The sequence below is a fragment of the Cyprinodon tularosa genome, unplaced genomic scaffold (assembly GCF_016077235.1).
Source record: "Cyprinodon tularosa strain WSP-4 unplaced genomic scaffold, ASM1607723v1 ctg71, whole genome shotgun sequence".
Classification (NCBI taxonomy): Eukaryota; Metazoa; Chordata; class Actinopteri; order Cyprinodontiformes; family Cyprinodontidae; genus Cyprinodon; species Cyprinodon tularosa.
In genome coordinates this window covers 709,143-726,931 of record NW_024039463.1, presented here as the reverse complement: position 1 = coordinate 726,931, position 17,789 = coordinate 709,143, and the positions used below count along the sequence as shown (strand labels likewise).

Genomic DNA, 17,789 nt, shown 5'->3' with positions numbered 1-17,789 from the left:
CAGAGTTCCTTGAGAGCGCGCAGCAGACGCCGAGCAGCAACAGAGTCCAGAAGGGAAATCCAAGGCCGAAGTCAGACGACAGTTCCAGGTTCAGAAGCCGGTAGAATCCAGGATCAGACAGGACAAACAGAGCAGACAGGGGCAAGGCAAAAACTCGAAATCCTCAGGGCAGAAACTGGTCAATATCAGGGAAACAGGCAGACTGCAGATTGCTAGGGAACGTATCACAAAAACACAAGAATAACCTGGCGCTGGTGGGAGGCAAACACACAACTTAAATAGTAGAGGAACCAGGTGGAAATGATCGGCGATAATCAGCCGCAGAACCAATTAGACAGGGGAGCAAGGAGCAAAGGAAAAAACCAAACCATCAGCGCCAAGATCATGACAAATATTGAATTTAATTGTTTCAGAGATTTTCTTGACGTGACCTTTAAACATTAGAGTAGAGTCAATAACTGCTCCAAGGTATTTGAACTGGTCAGTAGCCCTAAACCCAAACCATCACCTCAGCATATTGCTGCCACCACCATGTTTCATTATGGGGATGTTGTGTGCAATGTGAAGCCCAGTGTTAGTTTATAGTCAGAACACAACATCCTGCCTGAGACTTCTCACCTTCCCTGCCATTTTAAATGGGCAGCTATGTCTGGTTTGCCACTGTATAGTACTCTTTTTATATTCAGACAATCAGATGATTCTCCACAGTGACAGCCAAAAGTGTCTGGCATATATCAAAGAAGTTCCTTGGTCTTCACAACGCTTTTTGTTGGGTTTTTTATGCTTTTTTTTCTTTAAAAAATTATATCCTACATTAAAACAGATTAGCCGCAGGTGTACTCGGTTTGCATTCTACACCAATACATGTCAAGTTTTCAGATTAAAAGCAAATTACTTAAATCCCTTTAATACAGAGGAGCCCTCGATTCAGCCTTTGGGGTTTGGAATCTGACCTTGCGACCTTTGTTGCATGCATTCACCGTTTCTCTCTCCAGTACTGTTTTATCACTGTCAATAGAAGCTGTTGGGGCCATAAGAATCTTTCAAAAAATTTTAAAAGCATGTTATCATTCCACTGTACTGTTTTGTACTACAGTACTTTGTTTTGGTCTATCACATTAAAATCTGATAAAGTACCATTGATTAGTTGTAATGTAGTTGACTGAAATGTAAAAAATGGGGAACAGTTCAATATTTAAGAAATATGTTGTACTAAATATATAATGGAAATTACAGGTGGTTTTCTCCACCTGTGGACAGCGTTCACATCCTTCTGAGGTTGATGTTGTGTTTAAGTCCTTTTCCTCTAACCCAGAGGCAGACAGCTACTCCATCACCTACAGGCGTGCAGGTGACCCATTGGTGAGAATCACAATGTAAAATATACAGTCCTTCAGCTTTTTGTTTCCTTAACATTGACTTTATTTGCAAGGAAATTTTGTTTTTATATGTGTTTAATATTTCTTCTTCTATTTCAACATTTTTGGTAGATCTTCTCAAAGCGTGTCAATAGCTCAGCATGCTCTCCTGACTGCAGGATACGTTTGCACATGAGCCAGGACCTTAGGGGGTATATCACGCTAAGTGAAAGCAGAAATGATTCAGTGCTCGAGACAAAGACCTTTCACTTCAGTGAGTATTGCTAAACTGCACATATGAACAGATATTTAAGATTTATTAATTTAGTTTATTTGTGTGTAAGGTGAATTTCACCAACATTAATCAATATATTAATCGTCTCTCCAGTTCCAGTGTCTCATTCCTCCTTTAACGTATCCACCACCACCACCACTGCCCACCTGAAATGGGAACCACTTCACAGACAGCAGAGCATACTCACCTTTACACTGTACAACATGCACACACATTCTGTCACTGGCATCTACAACATAAGCCTCTCAGAGATCCAATCCAAATTCACGATGAAAAATCTCCAGCCTGGCACACGCTACATGATTGAAGTCATGGTCGCTACCTTCCTCGCTCATCCTGGCTTCACTCTGATGCAAAAACTCCTAATTTTTTTGGAAACAGGTATTGTACTCTCTAAGAATAACAAACAATGCGTTTCTTTTTTTTGCCAGTGAGCTGACTGACTGGAGGCTTCATATTGTGCTCTGATGATAATGATGATTGCAGATCAGTGTCCACAGGGCTGGCTGGCTAATGGAAGAAGCTGCTACTCTGTGGGGAGATCAGTTTTGAGTTGGGGTGATGCGATGAGCAGATGCAAACATTTGGTGTATGGAAGCCATTTAGTTGACCTGAAGACCCTGGAAGATCTGTTCTTTGTATCTTCTTACCTACAGACAGCAGACAACCTGCTGCTGCTCTGGACAGGTCTTAATGACCAAAAGGTAACTTTTCATTCATAAACATGTATCCTGAGACAAAAAGCATGATGAAAACTCAGAATAATGCAGTTCATCTCTGTGAGTCTGTGTTGACTTCAAGCATGACATTTTGGGCACAAATACACAATATCAATAAACTTTTATTTTACACACTAAAATTCAATCAAACTTCCCACTGTATAATACCACCACCACCATGTTTCCCCTTAGGAATAGTGTGTTAGGAATGATGTGCTGTGTATGTTTTCCACACAAAGTTTTGCCTTTTATTGTTAGAAAGTTATTTTCTGACCAGGGAGCCTTTTTTATGTTTGCTGTGTTCTTTGTAAGGGTTGTGGTGAGCTGATAAAGAGGAACTCCTATGGCCATATTTCTATCAGTAATTGTTTTTCCTCAATCTTTGACACAAAGGCTGATTTATAGTGTGCACTGGTAGAAGTCTTATCAACAGATTCTCCAATTCAAGCTGCTGGTCTCTGCAGCTCTTACAGGTCAAGGTTTATCCTACCAGTTTAGATGGTTCAGATTCATGTTCAATTTTGCAGGTGTTCCACATTTTTTATTTTTAGATTATTGATTGAACAGCACTCTGTTAGTTGTTCAGTATTTGGTTTATTGTTTGAAAAAAAAAAAAAAATTTTTTTTATGCTTTTAACTTCTAAAAAACGTATATCCAATCTAACTGGTGCATTCCCTGGTCTCCATGAGGCTGTTGTTCACAAAAAAGATTTTGTGTCTCTCTTTCATCTTTCCACAATTTTCTATACTGTGATACTGTATATAATAAATACATTGAAAGTTATAGTTATAATGAGAAAATGTGGAAAAATGAAAGTGCATGAAAAGAACTACAAAAAGTATTAGCTTAGCAGCTTTAAAAGCCATTATACTTGAATTATTTAAGATTATTTGTCCAATCAAAATTACTTTACAATATTATCTGTTGAAAAGCTGTTTCACATATTAAAGTTTGCCTTTGATAATTATTTCTAGACACTTTAAACACCAAACAGTAGACTTTTAACTTTTTTTCTTAAACAACTTAGCTTCATCAAATGCCCAAACCTGAAAATTAGAATAATTCTTTGTATAATTATTTGTGTTAACTTGATGACATGCTGTCACTTTAAAGTGATCCAAACTGTCCCTGAAGTTTTAATAAGCAGGTGAAATTAGTTTACTTTACAAGCTATAAAAGCTTGATGACAGCAGTTCCTCCTCAGAAAGGAGGTTTGTTTTTGAGACATTAATTAGTGGTTGTGTCCATTCAGCACATAATGTCTACTCTCCTCTCGCAACAGGAGGAAGGCCACCCACTCTGGTCTGATGGTTCGCCGTATAATCAGACAAAGACTCTGGTGACTCTACTCCCAGCCGACCAGACAGACTGTTTTGCCTTTCAGAGGAATGCTACAGGCCCTGGATACTTTCTGACTGCGTTTTTTTGTGACATCTCTCTACCATTCATCTGCCAATACCAAAGTAATTTGCCTACACAGTGTACCCTTTTTTTTTTTTTTTTTTTTACAAATTTCAAGATTTTTTTTTTACATACTTCTAGTTTGCATTACTTATGGGTCATTTCAATGGCTGACATTGTGGAAATTACAAAGAAAAGTATGAAAAAAGGTTATGTTCTGTACCTAAAATTCAGGCACCAGAAAATGTATATTTTCATTTCTATTTAATCAGAGGAAAGTTGTTTCTGTGAACAGCAGCCCAGAGATGCAAGAAGCTATGTAACCTTTTATGGAGGGATCTTAAAGTGCCGTAGAGAGCCCAGTCTGCCAGTACCTGACCACGTGTGAAAAACTTTGAGACCTAAATTCTGGCGGCACTGAAATAAAACTTCTTTCCTGTTTCTGACCAGAATAATTCCTCTCATGTATTGCATTCGACAGATCCTTCAACTCCTTCATCATTTTCATTCGACCTGGCTCAGGTGACAGACCAGCAGGCAGAGCTGCGATGGAGTGACCTTTCACCCCTCTTCTCTCCTCATTTTCCATCCTTTGAGATATTCCTCCAGTACAGAGAAAGTGAAATGGCCATTTCAGGTCATGGTGAAGAAGATGGATGCAAGGAGTCAAACAGGGAAAAGAGCAAGCCAGGTTTCAAAGAAACAGTCAGAGTCCCAATTTCTCTTTCATCTAGAGGGGTAACTGTGACAGGTTTGTCCCCTGGTAGCATCTACTCTTTCACCCTTCAGGTCTCCCACCATGCCGGCCCCAGCTGGAGTTTGGGACAAACACAGACTGCATACATGAGTGAGTCTGCTGAAAATTTATCACAAATACGGGAAACCCACAAATCATATAAATATATTCTAACCTGGAATATATATGCTTACAGGACCCCTTCCTCCTCAGAATATCACTGCTGGTTCCATAACTGCTAGTCAGATTATTTTGCACTGGATGCTGCCGGTTACCCGGTGTGCAGCTGGCTGGGAATTTGCTGTACTATGTGAAAATGTGTCCTCAGGACAGCAGTGGGTACTTAACAATATCACCAAGGTTTCTGGGACCAACAGGAATTTGTCCTACACCGTTGTGATTGGAGGACTTGAGTCCTACACTAGATACAGAATTGAAGTCTTCACAGTTACACAGTTTGGAATCTGGAGCTGCAGACAGGTACCTCTGATTGTTCAAACAGGTAAGAATATTAGAAACATTGCCAGTTATTACCCATTTTTAAATAATGAGGGCTAAGAGTTTTTCAGATACTGATCTGCTAATAAGATACCTAAGAAACAATGTTGGGAGAAAAATATAAAGAAATGAGGGATGACTTAAAATTGTAGCAGATAACTTTATCTAAAATATGTTTGTCCTAAAAAAAAATGTCCTTAATTTCTAATTCTGAAATAAATGCATCACTAAATGGGCCGTGTTAGAGATGTATTTACTCAGGTTTAAGGTTTTATGGCCAATTTACTCTTTGTAAAGCTTTGACCTGCAGATTTTTGCTTATGCAGATTTTTCTTTCTCTATTAAAAAGGAAAGAACAAAAAGAGCTTTCATAATCATTCTACCTAGCTGAGCCTGCTATAAGGAGGCATTTGTTATTTTATACTAGAATCAGGGATATGTGTTGTATACTGTAAAAGGCTCCATGATTTATGCTAGAGAATGTCAAACATTATGAACAAGACTTTCTTCCTTCCTGTTATCTGCTAAAAGTTTCTGTCACACACCTTTGTTCTGTTTAACACCTTCACTAAAGCCTTAACCAATTGTTTTTCAGGAATCTTGAGTGTTTTGAAAATTAATTAATGCCTTGACAATGTTGTAAAAGTAATGAATGTTTGATTAGATACTTAAAAACTGCACATTACTATTTGGAAATATGGCATTTTGTTAATTAAAACACTGGTAATAATTTCAAAAGTATTTTTTATTGCTTTTATTATTCGCAAAATGCAGCAGAAAGTGTGATATTTAAATCAAAATATATACCATTAGGCTTTTGTGCACAAAGATAGTTTTTATATAAATCCAGAGTTTACAAATTCAAACAGATGTCCTACATTGTTTTTAACAGATGTCCTACATTGTGTTTAAATGAAATTTACTGTTAAAAAGAAAGAATAATCCCTTATTTGTGTCTCTCAGCGGTGAAGCCTCCTGGTGATCTGCTGATGCTAAGCTTGAATGACAGCCTGTCAGTTTGCTGGACAGCTCCACCTAGTGATCCTCCAGATGCATATTACGTGACAACCCAATCGTTTAACAGTACTTCAGTTTCTTCGCTGTGGATAAACGACTCCAGCTCTGGTGGATTTGGGAAAAATGAATCCATTTGTGTTAATTTGGGCTCATTTACTCCTGGTCACACATATGAGGCAGCAGTCGTTGCCACGAGGGGAAATTATAGGAGCGAGAGGTCCATTAGCATTCACACCACAGGTGAATATAAATACAGCCCTTGACAGTACACGCCTATTTGGAAATGTGTGTCTGATTTTGTATCTGTCCTTGTGGATGCAGCTCCATTGCCTGTGCAGGTGGCACTACCTGTATCTGTGGGGACAAACTATACACAACTGTATGTTCAGCCTCCAAAGCTGGGTCTGAGTGATGGTGTCAAAGTGTGTGCATGTCTTGGAGTTTGCAACAGGGCATGTAAAAGATCGTGTGAGTATTCTTGTGACTGGCATTCCCTACCTGCTGGCATTTATACCACAACCATCAGCAGTCTTACTCCAGGGACACAGTACCAGCTGAGTGTGTACAGTACTATGAAAGGAAGAATTGGACCACCTTTCTACACTCATCCCATTAAAACAAGTAGGTTGACGACTTATTTTATTCTAATTATTTTGTCTTTTTGATTCCATGAGCTTTAAAAAAAAAACATTTTCATAACCGTGTTTTGTGTTAAAATACTACTCCCTCCACAAGTTTTCAATACACAAAGTAAAGATAAAAATGAGGAGATGATATAAAAAGCTTATAGTTGGAGAACTAATATTACAGTATCTCCGGGTTACTACTGTAGGTTTCCAGAAGAAACAAGGGACTCAAATTGAGCTTTGGGGCATCAAACATTCTCAGTTGGTGTGGCTTTCAGAAAAGCCAGAACATTGGAAAGTTTTGGTCAGTTCTGGTGTTAAGTATGGTGGAGGACTTGTAATGCTATGGGTAGTTTTATCTTCTAAATGAATTGTAAAATATTGTAAGAGTGGAAGGCATCATAAACCCTTTAAATTTCCAGGAGTTTTGAAAAGAAAATGGATAACTTATACTGGAAATTGGGATTTTTATCTTGAAAATCATTTAAAACATGGCAATAACACTCAATCCAAATGTTTACTTCACCCAGAACTATTCTTCTTTAATCAGAGTCCACTGGTTTAAATGCAAAGAAAAAAAAAAAAAACTAATAGGTTACCAAAGCATAAAACAGAATAAAACACCTAATGGATGGATAAGAATGGAAAATGTTACTGCTTCTTTTCCAACATCAATGCTTCTCCTTACAAGTGCATGAAAGCTAAGGACTAACTAAGGTTACTGCTTAGCTTTTTGGAAGGCTCCCTAGAAGAGCTGAATATATAGCTGCAAAGCGTAGGTAAACATCTTACCAAGTTCTCTACATTTTCAAAGCTAACATTATTTACTGATTTTGTACTTAAGACTTTTCTATCGGCTTTCCTCTGCCTTGACAATGTTGTAAAAGGTTTTTTAATGTACCTTTCTTCATGCAAAAGAATAAACTACTCATCACGTTATTAATAAGTGTCATTGAACTTAATCATCTTACTTTTAATGTAATTACGGCAGCAATTTATTTCATATGTGACTAATGTGTGTTTAACCTCATATAATTGAAGCTGTTTAGATAATTCAACTGTGTTTCATAGATTCTTTGTGCAATTTACCATCAGCTACAAAATACAGAAATTACTGCTGTTGTCACCTTCAGTTACAGTACAAGCCTTTTTTTTAATAATCATGTCATGCAAATTATATAAATCAGATTCAAAATCAAATCTGCCCCAAATTTAGCTGAAGATCAGGTCTGCTACAGAGCTTTGAAGATTTGGGCTTAAATTATAAAATGATAAGAGGATTTGAAAATGATTGAAGTCTGCACTTTTAAGTTATACTCTTGACTTAAAAGGACGTATGTCTTATATGTGGCTTATTTCTAAAACACAATTATTGATTTTCTTGTAAATATAAATCATTCATGTAGTGAGAAATTTATTTATGATTAATTTTTTTTTTATGTTTTATACTGCATGTATTGATTGACAGATAAAGGCTTTAATGCTTCAATGCTTTAATGTTTGCATATCAAATTATATTGGCTTTGGCGGATATCTTGTGAAGAGGTGTTTGATTTTAGGTCTAGCTCCACCGAGCAGAGTGAGGGAAGGAGTGGTGACAGAAACATCCATAGAGCTGCTTTGGGATCCGGCTCCAGGACAGGGTCAGAGCTATGAGGTCATATGCTTTAACTGCGGCCAGAAACTCAAGGTGAATTAATAAATTAATGCGTAAACAGAAAGTGTACATTTTTTTCAGCATTTTGTGAGCAGATTTGATTTTTATCTGCTATATGCAAGACTTAAATGACTCCTTCAGTCCTTCATTATTAAATTGGTTGCATATTTAATATATAACATATTGTGCACAATCTGTATTCCTATCTCACCGATAACCCCACTGTATTTACTATACAGAAGTATTGATCATTTTTGCCTTTTGGATTTGTGGTTTACAGGTACAGAAGGTGTTTAGTCAGAGTGCAGTGTTTTCTGGTCTGACTCCAGGCTCACTCTATCATTTTGCTGTACGGACAGAGAAGGAGTCCTTCACTGACAGTTCACCTGTCTCAATCAATATCACTGCAGGTAGGCACACAAATGCACACATACAAACACCGCAATACTTCTCCATCCTTCTTTTCTTTAACAGCGACATGCGTCGCTTTTTGATGTGCCAGCTCCTGGCAAAGTGGAGGTTTCACTCGTCAATAAAACAACAGCATCCATATGCATTAGCTGGAGTGAAGCCAGAGGACTGGTGAGCTCATTCATTCTGTCCATCAAAAACACGACATCCATTCAGGAGCTGATTGTTTCTCATCAGGAGAGCAGGCAAGACTCTTCTCATTCTGCCACAATCAAAATTAATATGAACCCAGAGTTATTATCGCTGCCTGAAACCTGTTCCTGAAAACACTGACTACCAAAGGTGTGTGTGTGTGTGTGTGTTAACAGATCATACAATTTCCAAGGCCTTGCTGAGGGCAGCAAGTACACAATTGAGCTGATCACGACTAGTTTGGCAAAAAGAAGTAAGCCTTGTACTGTGATCCTGTATACAAGTAAGTTAAAACTCTAAAGTTTTGCAGTGCTACAGGTGAGCAGGAAAAGCACTGGCCTGTGCATCTCATGTTCCACCATATAAACACTTATCAATAAGGCACCAAAGAATTCAATGTAGCACTTCATATTTTAAAATGAAAAGATTAATCTCTACAACTTTCAACATATTCTTTTGCTGGTTCAAATACTAACTACAGATATTTAATGTTTCTTAACTGCATGCAACTTAAGTGCCAGGGATGCCAAAGCAAGTGGTTACATCAGAGCACTCCGATACGTCTGTATTTCTGACTTGGAAGCCACCAGCAGGACAGGTTGACAAGTACAAGGTAACATTTAAATTTGTCCAAGATCTCACAAACACAGTAAATTTATGATGTACATATATCCATGTATGTTTACTATTAGAAAAGATCTATCCAAACTATTATTATCAACCACGACCTGCATTCATTTTGTGGTTGCATGGTAACCACTGTGAACACAATAAGGATCTGGTTACAACCGTTTAAAGATGAATAGCCTTCATTGACATTTTGCCAGGAACAATGACCAAGTACATAAACACTGTTTAAAACAATGTTTAGCATGAAACTAAAGGGAAGATGTTCAAAACGATTTTTGAGAAGTAGCCTTTAAATGACTAGTATTGCTATTGTTATTTGTTAAAAAATATTTCTGTGTTTTGCTTTGCCAGCTTCGTTTTGGTCTGCTGTCTGCAGACAGGAAATCGTGGACTGAGGTCTTCACCGAGAGCACAAACTATGAGGTCAGAGAATTGATCCCGGGGTCAGCCTATGGGGTCAGCATTCAGAGTGTTCTGGGATCAGACAGTAGCCATGAAGCAAACAGAGAGTTCAGCACACGTAAGAAACAAAAGCACACACCTAAATCTTATTCAGGACATATGCCTGAAAAACATTTCCAATTTGTCCTTAACACCCTGCAGCACAATGCAGCCTTCGTTTGAATAAGGTGGATTCTTCGTCCTTCTCTGTGAGCCTGGACGGGGCACCTGGGGAGTTCGACTTTCACAGAGTAACCGTGGCCAACCTTACGGTCACAAAAGTACTCACAATTCCTAAAGAGGTGCAGGTTGCTGTGGTTACAGGCCTGCTGGACGGGTGCAGCTACAACGTGAGTGCCGAGAGAGTGAGAGGAGTGACAGCAGAAAGTGCTGCTTTTCTGACTGTCACCACAGGTAGATGATATTTCAAGAGCTTTACTGATCACTGGCTCAGTTAATCACACCTGACCTCATCAGGTCTACTTTGATTTACAGTAACTTTCTCCTTCCCTCTGACCCTGTTTCTTCCCGTTTGTTCCTTTTTAGTGCCAAAGCAAGTGAGAGGCTTGCATTTGTTCAACGTTTCTGAACGTGCATTCTCACTACGCTGGCTGCAACCAGAGGGGTGTGTTGATCACTACCAAGTGAGACTGCAACCAAACCAAGGAGCAGTCACATTTTACCCTGTCCATGATGAATACATCCAGGTACACACACAGCCTAGTTTAATCACAAAAATGCTTTCTGAATACATTGCCCTGAAGACAACAAAAGTCATTGCTCTGAAAGCCGAGATCTAAAGTGTTTCTACATTTTATTATTATGAATTCAATGCACTGAAACACATCCTTACATACTGTAAAAAACAACATCTCCTCCCATTCAAGCAAGAACCACCCCATACCGACTGCCAGGTGTCCAATATCTCCCAGAACGTAACCTTACACACCATACACACACATACAGACAAAACCCAGCACAGAGTTGAGTAATGGATCACATTATTTATTAAGTTGGCCTCATGAGCTTAGCTCTGAATCATTCATTTGCTTAAGCAGCTCTCCCAAGAGAGGCGAAAAGACAAGAGGAGCAGCTCTAGCTGTGTGCCAATCGAAGGATTCACAGAAATTGTGGAATACCTCAAGATCAAGCCTCTATTGAATTTGCTCAAGATCTGGATGATACCAATTTAACTTGTTGTCTGCCGCTAATTTTTACGCATTGTGACTGGACACATATATTTTGGAGGCATCTAACCTGCTGTGGCTAAACTTATAGTCTACTTCCACTACCCAGCAGCATGGCCTTCTTATCAGCAGTTCTTATGCTCACCGTTAACCTGGGAAAGGTACACTCACAGGTAAGAATGAACCTGTGAATAGCTCCGATTTTACACATGCTATTTATATGTAGTTCCTTTTAAAGTATCTCTACTTATGGAATCTCACATTTTGTGAGATTACTGCTAAAACATCAATGAGTTTCTCTAAAATCTTATTGAAAATCTTGTAGGACATGGAATGTCCCAAAAATAGATATAAAAAGATGTGTTGTAGATTTGATTCTAGCCCCTTTACATTGATAGCCTGAAATGTATCCGTACTTTAACCAACTCCCCTTAAAAGTCATCTAGTTAGCCTTTTTATTTATTTTAATCCAACTAGAATTATACAGAGTTGTTTCCAATGATAGTCTGAGTGTCCTATAAGGTTTGTTAGAGAACATTGGAAAATAAATGTGGTTATGAAAACCAAGAAACACAACAGAGATCTCATGAAAAGAAAGTAGAGAAGGTTAATGCAGGGGTTAGGTTATGCCTATCCATAAAAATATATAGATTTGAAGTCAAAAATTCTATGTGTATTTAAAAACATTCGCACAAGTAAATCTTGTCCTAATACAAAGCGCAGCACTGTTATTTTTCAAGTGCCTACTATTGCCCAACCTTGTTTTGAGGAGTATGTGGACGTAAATCCTGATTCGACTGAATCTCACTGTAAATCTTTTTTTTTTTTTTTGTGGGGGGGGGAGTCAAGAGCAAACAAAGACAGCTGAACCAGTTTCAAAGTCATACAGCAGGGTGTTGGCTTGAGAATTATTTTTCTTGGCACACAGTTTAGCCGTCTTTATTTAGATTCTTTTAAGATCAAACCTATGTCTTTTGGTTTTCCATTGTAAAAAATGGTGCTGGCAGCTCCATTGGGGGAGTTCACTTCAACCTAGACAGGTTCATCTTAGAAGAAAAGTTGTTCAAGGCTACAAAATACTGAATATTGTGGCGGAGGTTAACATTCCAGCAGTAAAATAATCTGAAACATGGAGCAGAAGCTCTACAATATTATAGTATTTATGTCTTAGAACGGCCCAGTAATAGTCTAAATCAAAATCCTCTTGAAAATATGCTTCAGTACTTTACAAAATGCTCCCTAGCTCTCCCCATCCAATGCGACTCAGCTTTAGGCTTTAAAAAAAAAAAGATTTAGAGAAGTCTCAGTGTTTTAATGTGCAGGATGTGAAATTTTCAAGGAACCTGATTACTTTGAAAACGCCCTGTCCATAGCTGCATTCATTTTTAAAAGCATTTTTTTTAATATAATCTCATAAATAAGAGGTGGATACTACTAGATGACAGTGAACCCCTCGCTGTTTATGTTCAGACCAATGTCTCACATTTATGTGGCTTTAATTGCTGCCACCTCAAGGAATCAGCATGCCTACATTTAAGAGACTAATTACAATAGTGAGAATTTGACTTTATTGATTAAATATTTTTAAACATTAAAGTAGTACCTTGCTAGTTGGACATTAGACTGATGCATTTAGACATTGATATTTAGATTTCTTTGTAGGAAATGGCATAAAATGTAGATTGTTTGATTAAAGTGCTTGATTTAAGTACCCACTGTGGGTACTTAAATCAAGCACTTTAATCGGTTATTATAACAAGCAGTGTTTATAAGATATTCATCCTGTTGTACTGAAATATATAATAAATAAAAATAATTGACCTTTAATAATCTCAAATTGGAGAAATTTACCTCTGCATTTACCCATCCCCTTGGAGAGCAGTAGGCTGCCATCGTGAGGCGTCCGGAGAGCAGTGTCGGGTTAAGGGTCTTGCTCAGAGACCCAGAGTGGCAGTGGAGCTTGAACTCAGAACCTCATGATTTCAAGCTCTATGCCCTAACCACTAGGCTCCCACTCCCCATATGCACAAATCCATATACTTATTCATGGGTTACTTTGCATTAAAGTATCTTGCCAGGTGTTGCAGGAGAAAGCAGGAATTTAACCCACAAGCTTAAGAATGAGTTGAATTGTTTATTATTATTTTTTCGTGGTGAAACAGTCATACCAAATACAACATGAGTTTTAAATAACTGATTTATTATGATATTGCTATTATCTAGCAATTTCACAATAAAGCCTTTATATCCATCTATATTGGATAAACGGGCTTAAAAATAACTTTCACATAAGCTTTTAAATAAACTTGCACATTCAGTACTGCAGCTCCACTTCCCTGGACTTTAAGGAGCTTTCCAGCTTGAGGATGATGCTGCAACCATTCCCAAGATGCCAGCTTTGACGAAAAAATATTTCTCTCTAGAAACACAGAGTTCAGCACAATCTAACAATATCACTCTAAAGTAAATCTAATTTGTGTTTAATTCATACAAATGGCCAGGACAGTACAACAAAAATACAGCTTAAGAAAGAAAGTTTAATCTAAAAAATTTAATTTTTTTTCTATAAATCTATAGGATCTTGATTTTGTTTTCTGTTCTGCTGGTGAGGGGAGGGTCTAACTGAGCATATGCAGTAAAGAAATCATTAATATACCGTATTTTATTGGAGAAAAAAATATAGTCAATTTTTTGCAACTGTTCCCAGTTTCCTCTCTGTAGAGTTTACATTTTTTTTCTTTGGGGCTTCACCGTTGTAATTGCATTATGTTTGTCTGTTTTGCTGACTCTTGTTTTCTTAGATTTTGTCTTTCCTCCTCTCATGAGTGCTTGGTTTTTGTATTCTTTACTACCTTTATTCTTCTTAGTCATGGATTACAGTCCTAAATAATGATAGTTTCAGAATATTAGTGTCTTTTACTCTAAAATGTAGCTTTGGCCTTCACCTTTTGAGCATTTTCAAAGATGCTTTTCCATTTACAGAATATAGTTTAAATCGACAGGCTACAGTATACATGGTTGTGGAGATTTTGAAGAAAATTTTGACCTAGTGATTCCTTTTCATTTAGGGAAGTTATAAAACGTGGGGTAGATACTGTAAGAAAAAAATAATAATCTTCAGGTATGTTCCTACGTAGCTGCACACATTTTTGGTTTTCAGCAAAGCTTTCCATTAAAACATATCCAACTTCCTTTGCCAGGCCTAAGTTGGTACAATAATGGAAAATGCATGACTCTGGACTGGAATTTGGGAATAATAAGAAACTAACAAAAACACTGGGTTTTCATAACCTCCAGTGGAAATACAAATGTGGCAAAATAATAGAAAATACTGAAATCATAACTATTCAGTGACATTTTTTTCTCCCAAATCTCTGGGGATCTTTTCACAAATGTATACAGTGGTGGAATGGAGTACAGAAATTATTTGTTTAGCTTGGAAAGTGCTGGGAACATTCAGTACAATGAATTTGCTAACTTTCTCTTTAACGTGTACTTACTTAAAAGTTGCATGGAGAGTCTTTTTAAACAGTGGAGTATAGGGAGAGAATTGTGGGGTTGACCTGCAGCTATAGGACACCGACCTGTTTAGAGATTTAGTTGGCGTCACTTTCAGTGCCACACTTGTTGACCCATTTTACCTCCCAATAATATAGGATCTGCATACTTTTCAGTTTTGCTTAAAACAGATTAATTTTGTTTTTATTTTTTTTGTCAAAGTTAACTATTTATATTCATTAAATTATTTCTATATCAGACAGGTATGACCTAATTAAAATCCGTTTGTATGCTGATTTCATTTTACACCTGGTGTAATATGAAGTTGAACTTTTCTCTCATCAGTCTAAAGCTCAAATACTATATTAAATGGCCTTCAGGATCAACAAGATTCTTTTACCAAATGTTAAATGGAGATGTTATTTTGTTCGTCTTTGGATTTTTTATTTTTTTGTGTGTGTGTGTCTGCATCCATGAAGTGTGAAGAATTAGAATTATACTTAAAAACTTATACCTAGATGTGGATCTCATTTAAATTTACCAGTCTGAATGTCCCTTTAGGTAATTTTTATCATGCAATTTATCGTTAAAATTTGTTATTTTCAAGTGCTTTAAAAGATGTGATTGTTCATGAATGTACCATAATACACAAGCATATATTGTTTTGCATTGAGCTTCAGGTTTATCTTTGTCTCTTCATAAAATTTCAGGTTGCAGCTGACCCCTCTCAAGCAGGACAAAAACTCTTCTAGACTTTACCCTCTGACAGTAGGGTGAGGTCCCTAAGGACCTAAATGTCCTGCAACAAAAGCAGCTTCTTCTTGGAAGCTGCTTTTGTTGCAGGACGTTGGAGTTAGCCTAAAAAAAACAAAGCCTGATTCCCCAAATGTCCCTTTTCTGTTGCCAATTATTTGAATATCTAAAGACAAGCACCACTATTCAATTAACGTCATATTTTTTAGTGTATTGTCCTCTTCCTATCAAAAAGTTGCACATTTTTATTTAATTTCATATAATCCCTATACAATCTGCATTTCTTATTCTACAATATAAGTTTCCAAAATTCTTAATGACAAGTTTATGATTGTCTATGTACTTTATCACCAAAGCAATTCCTTGTACATGTAAGATGTGTAAGCCTTTTACTTATTCGGATGCTGTGAACCTAAGTTGACATGTCTACAACTTTAAAAATTGAAAAAAAGTAAATAGTATTTAAAAAAGAAAAAAAAAACAATGACCAAAAACATAGATAATGAAAAGATTAACTGATTTCTTAATTGTACATTCCTGGCAGGAGACCGAATCACTGAGTGTAACTGAATTCTGCTTTGGTTAATCATAGATAACACATAATATGCAAATAAATAAAGCAAACCACAATTCAATAAGGGAATTTTTAAAATACTGCGCTGTCTGCAAAAAGTACTGTTTTTTTTTTTTACAGCAATGCAACTCTATGTACAGGTAGACATTTTTTGTTTTTCAATAGCAAGGAAAATTTAAAAGTAACATATTTTGAAAAACTGAAAAAAAAAATGCATGTTGGAACCCAGATAGTAAATCAGATATAAAAACAGTGTGTGCTTTCACAGATGGTTTTGGACAAGGTGTGTGTTTTTCTGTGTCCACAGGCTGACGTGGTGGATGTTACTCCTGGGACGCAGTACTCTGTGACAGTCTCTGCAGCCTCCGCATCAAAAAGTAGCCCTGGAGTGAGTCGCATCATCCTTACCAAACAGAGCGGTGAGATGGTTTTACGATCAAAGCTAATTGTTGAATATGCCTGATTTAATTATGCAGTTTAATGTATAATCAGGGTCTTCTCTGGTTTTTGCCCTGGCACATGGCAAAGGATGAGTTGAGTGGGAGATAAAGTGTGTGTGTGGATCTGTGTACTTCTTTCATTGCTTTAACTCCTTTTAGGTAACTTTAACCAGAGCTTTTGAACCCCCGGATGAATGCGTCTGGAGTGAATGTCAGTGAAATGCCACTGCTGTGTAAAGACTTATTCATCAGGCTTTAGCCACATACAATGTGGATGTTTAGACTCCCACACATGCATACCTTCCACTAAAACCAGCTTTGCTACTCTTTAAATATAGCTCATACTATGTCAGAAGAGTTTGCAGTCATGATAATCTGTCCAATTTGTACCAAACTCTTTTTACGGATGGTCATTTTGAGTGACAAATTTATAAGATTTGCTTATTTGAATAATGTTGTTCCTGGTTCTCTCCAAGTTTCTGTAGTACCTGGTCCTCCACAAGCCCTCGAGGGAGAACCTGTTGGGTCTAATGGGATTCTATTGTCATGGACCATGCAACCTGGTACAAATATAGATGGATATGTAATCAGGTAGTTTTTGCTCCTTTTCTGTATATATTTTTCAAACATTGAAATGTCTTAGCAATAATTGGGACTCAATTTCCTTTAACAGAAAACTATCATCTTAAATTAGCTTATATAGTAGAATCCAAATGTTTGATGCCCTGGCCCAGCCAGAATTATTTTATATGGGCTGAACTATTGGCTATTGCCAAATTCAGGTTAATATCTATTTTTTACATTCTAGGTGGATTTGCCCCTTTGAACATATACTGTAAGATATGTGCATTAAAATATCAAGAGAAAATCAAGTTGCAGTTTCTTACAGAAGTATTGAAGCTTTTTTTTTGTTATGGAAAAACTCTGTATGCTATTACAGCTTTGTCAAATACTTAGTTTTTTTCTTTAGATCATTTCACAGTTCCTTATTCAAAAAAAGCAATACATGTCCATTATAGAATTAAATAGATATATTAAACATAAAAAACATGTTTTTTTATAACAAGCCAAACATTCCTCATCTAATGCTGTGATGTAATAGACGGTAATGTTAACACTTCAAGCAAACACTATATCCACACAAAGTGATTTAATCTGTAAATAGGGAACCTGAGAGTTTCCTTCACATCATTGTTACTATATTTTGATTTTTAGCATTTTTCCAAAACCTATATCAACCAAATAATGAACAAAAGATATGCTAAAGTTTTGAGAAAATACGGTTCAAGCTGGTCTCTAAACAAAGTTTATATACATGATTATGTATGTGTATATATTCTTATGTATCCTTAGAT

The 17,789-nt window shown here is 36.9% G+C and overlaps 2 protein-coding genes across 2 annotated transcripts in view; both read left to right on the top strand.

Annotated features, from left to right (window-relative positions):
* The first annotated feature begins 1,239 nt into the window (after nucleotides 1-1,239).
* On the top strand, nucleotides 1,240-9,043 carry LOC119772407 (fibronectin-like). Its single transcript, XM_038268814.1, has 12 exons — nucleotides 1,240-1,362; nucleotides 1,491-1,632; nucleotides 1,747-2,034; nucleotides 2,140-2,357; nucleotides 3,656-3,836; nucleotides 4,256-4,621; nucleotides 4,707-5,012; nucleotides 5,972-6,265; nucleotides 6,347-6,646; nucleotides 8,211-8,341; nucleotides 8,673-8,718; nucleotides 8,811-9,043. Exons 2-12 carry the CDS (start codon nucleotides 1,551-1,553, stop codon nucleotides 9,041-9,043), a joined length of 2,445 nt encoding a protein of 814 aa, XP_038124742.1. The 5' UTR covers nucleotides 1,240-1,362; nucleotides 1,491-1,550.
* Nucleotides 9,044-9,090: 47 nt separating this feature from the next.
* The window catches only part of ptprq (protein tyrosine phosphatase receptor type Q), a 51,346-nt gene continuing 42,647 nt past the window's right edge, over nucleotides 9,091-17,789 (top strand). Inside the window, exons 1-7 of the mRNA XM_038268737.1 lie at nucleotides 9,091-9,194; nucleotides 9,427-9,524; nucleotides 9,893-10,061; nucleotides 10,145-10,396; nucleotides 10,529-10,689; nucleotides 16,302-16,413; nucleotides 16,911-17,025. Of these exons, the coding sequence (XP_038124665.1) occupies nucleotide 9,194; nucleotides 9,427-9,524; nucleotides 9,893-10,061; nucleotides 10,145-10,396; nucleotides 10,529-10,689; nucleotides 16,302-16,413; nucleotides 16,911-17,025 (908 nt within the window). The 5' untranslated portion in view covers nucleotides 9,091-9,193. The remainder of the gene's footprint in view (nucleotides 9,195-9,426; nucleotides 9,525-9,892; nucleotides 10,062-10,144; nucleotides 10,397-10,528; nucleotides 10,690-16,301; nucleotides 16,414-16,910; nucleotides 17,026-17,789) is intronic.

Excerpts from the sequence above, each read along its gene's own strand:
- LOC119772407 (XM_038268814.1), top strand. The coding sequence starts at position 1,551 with ATGAGCCAGGACCTTAGGGGGTATATCACGCTAAGTGAAAGCAGAAAT. Across the intron at positions 4,622-4,706 it reads AACACAGACTGCATACATGA|GACCCCTTCCTCCTCAGAAT; the intron begins GTGAGTCTGCTG and ends ATATGCTTACAG. Across the intron at positions 8,342-8,672 it reads ACTGCGGCCAGAAACTCAAG|GAGTCCTTCACTGACAGTTC; the intron begins GTGAATTAATAA and ends CGGACAGAGAAG.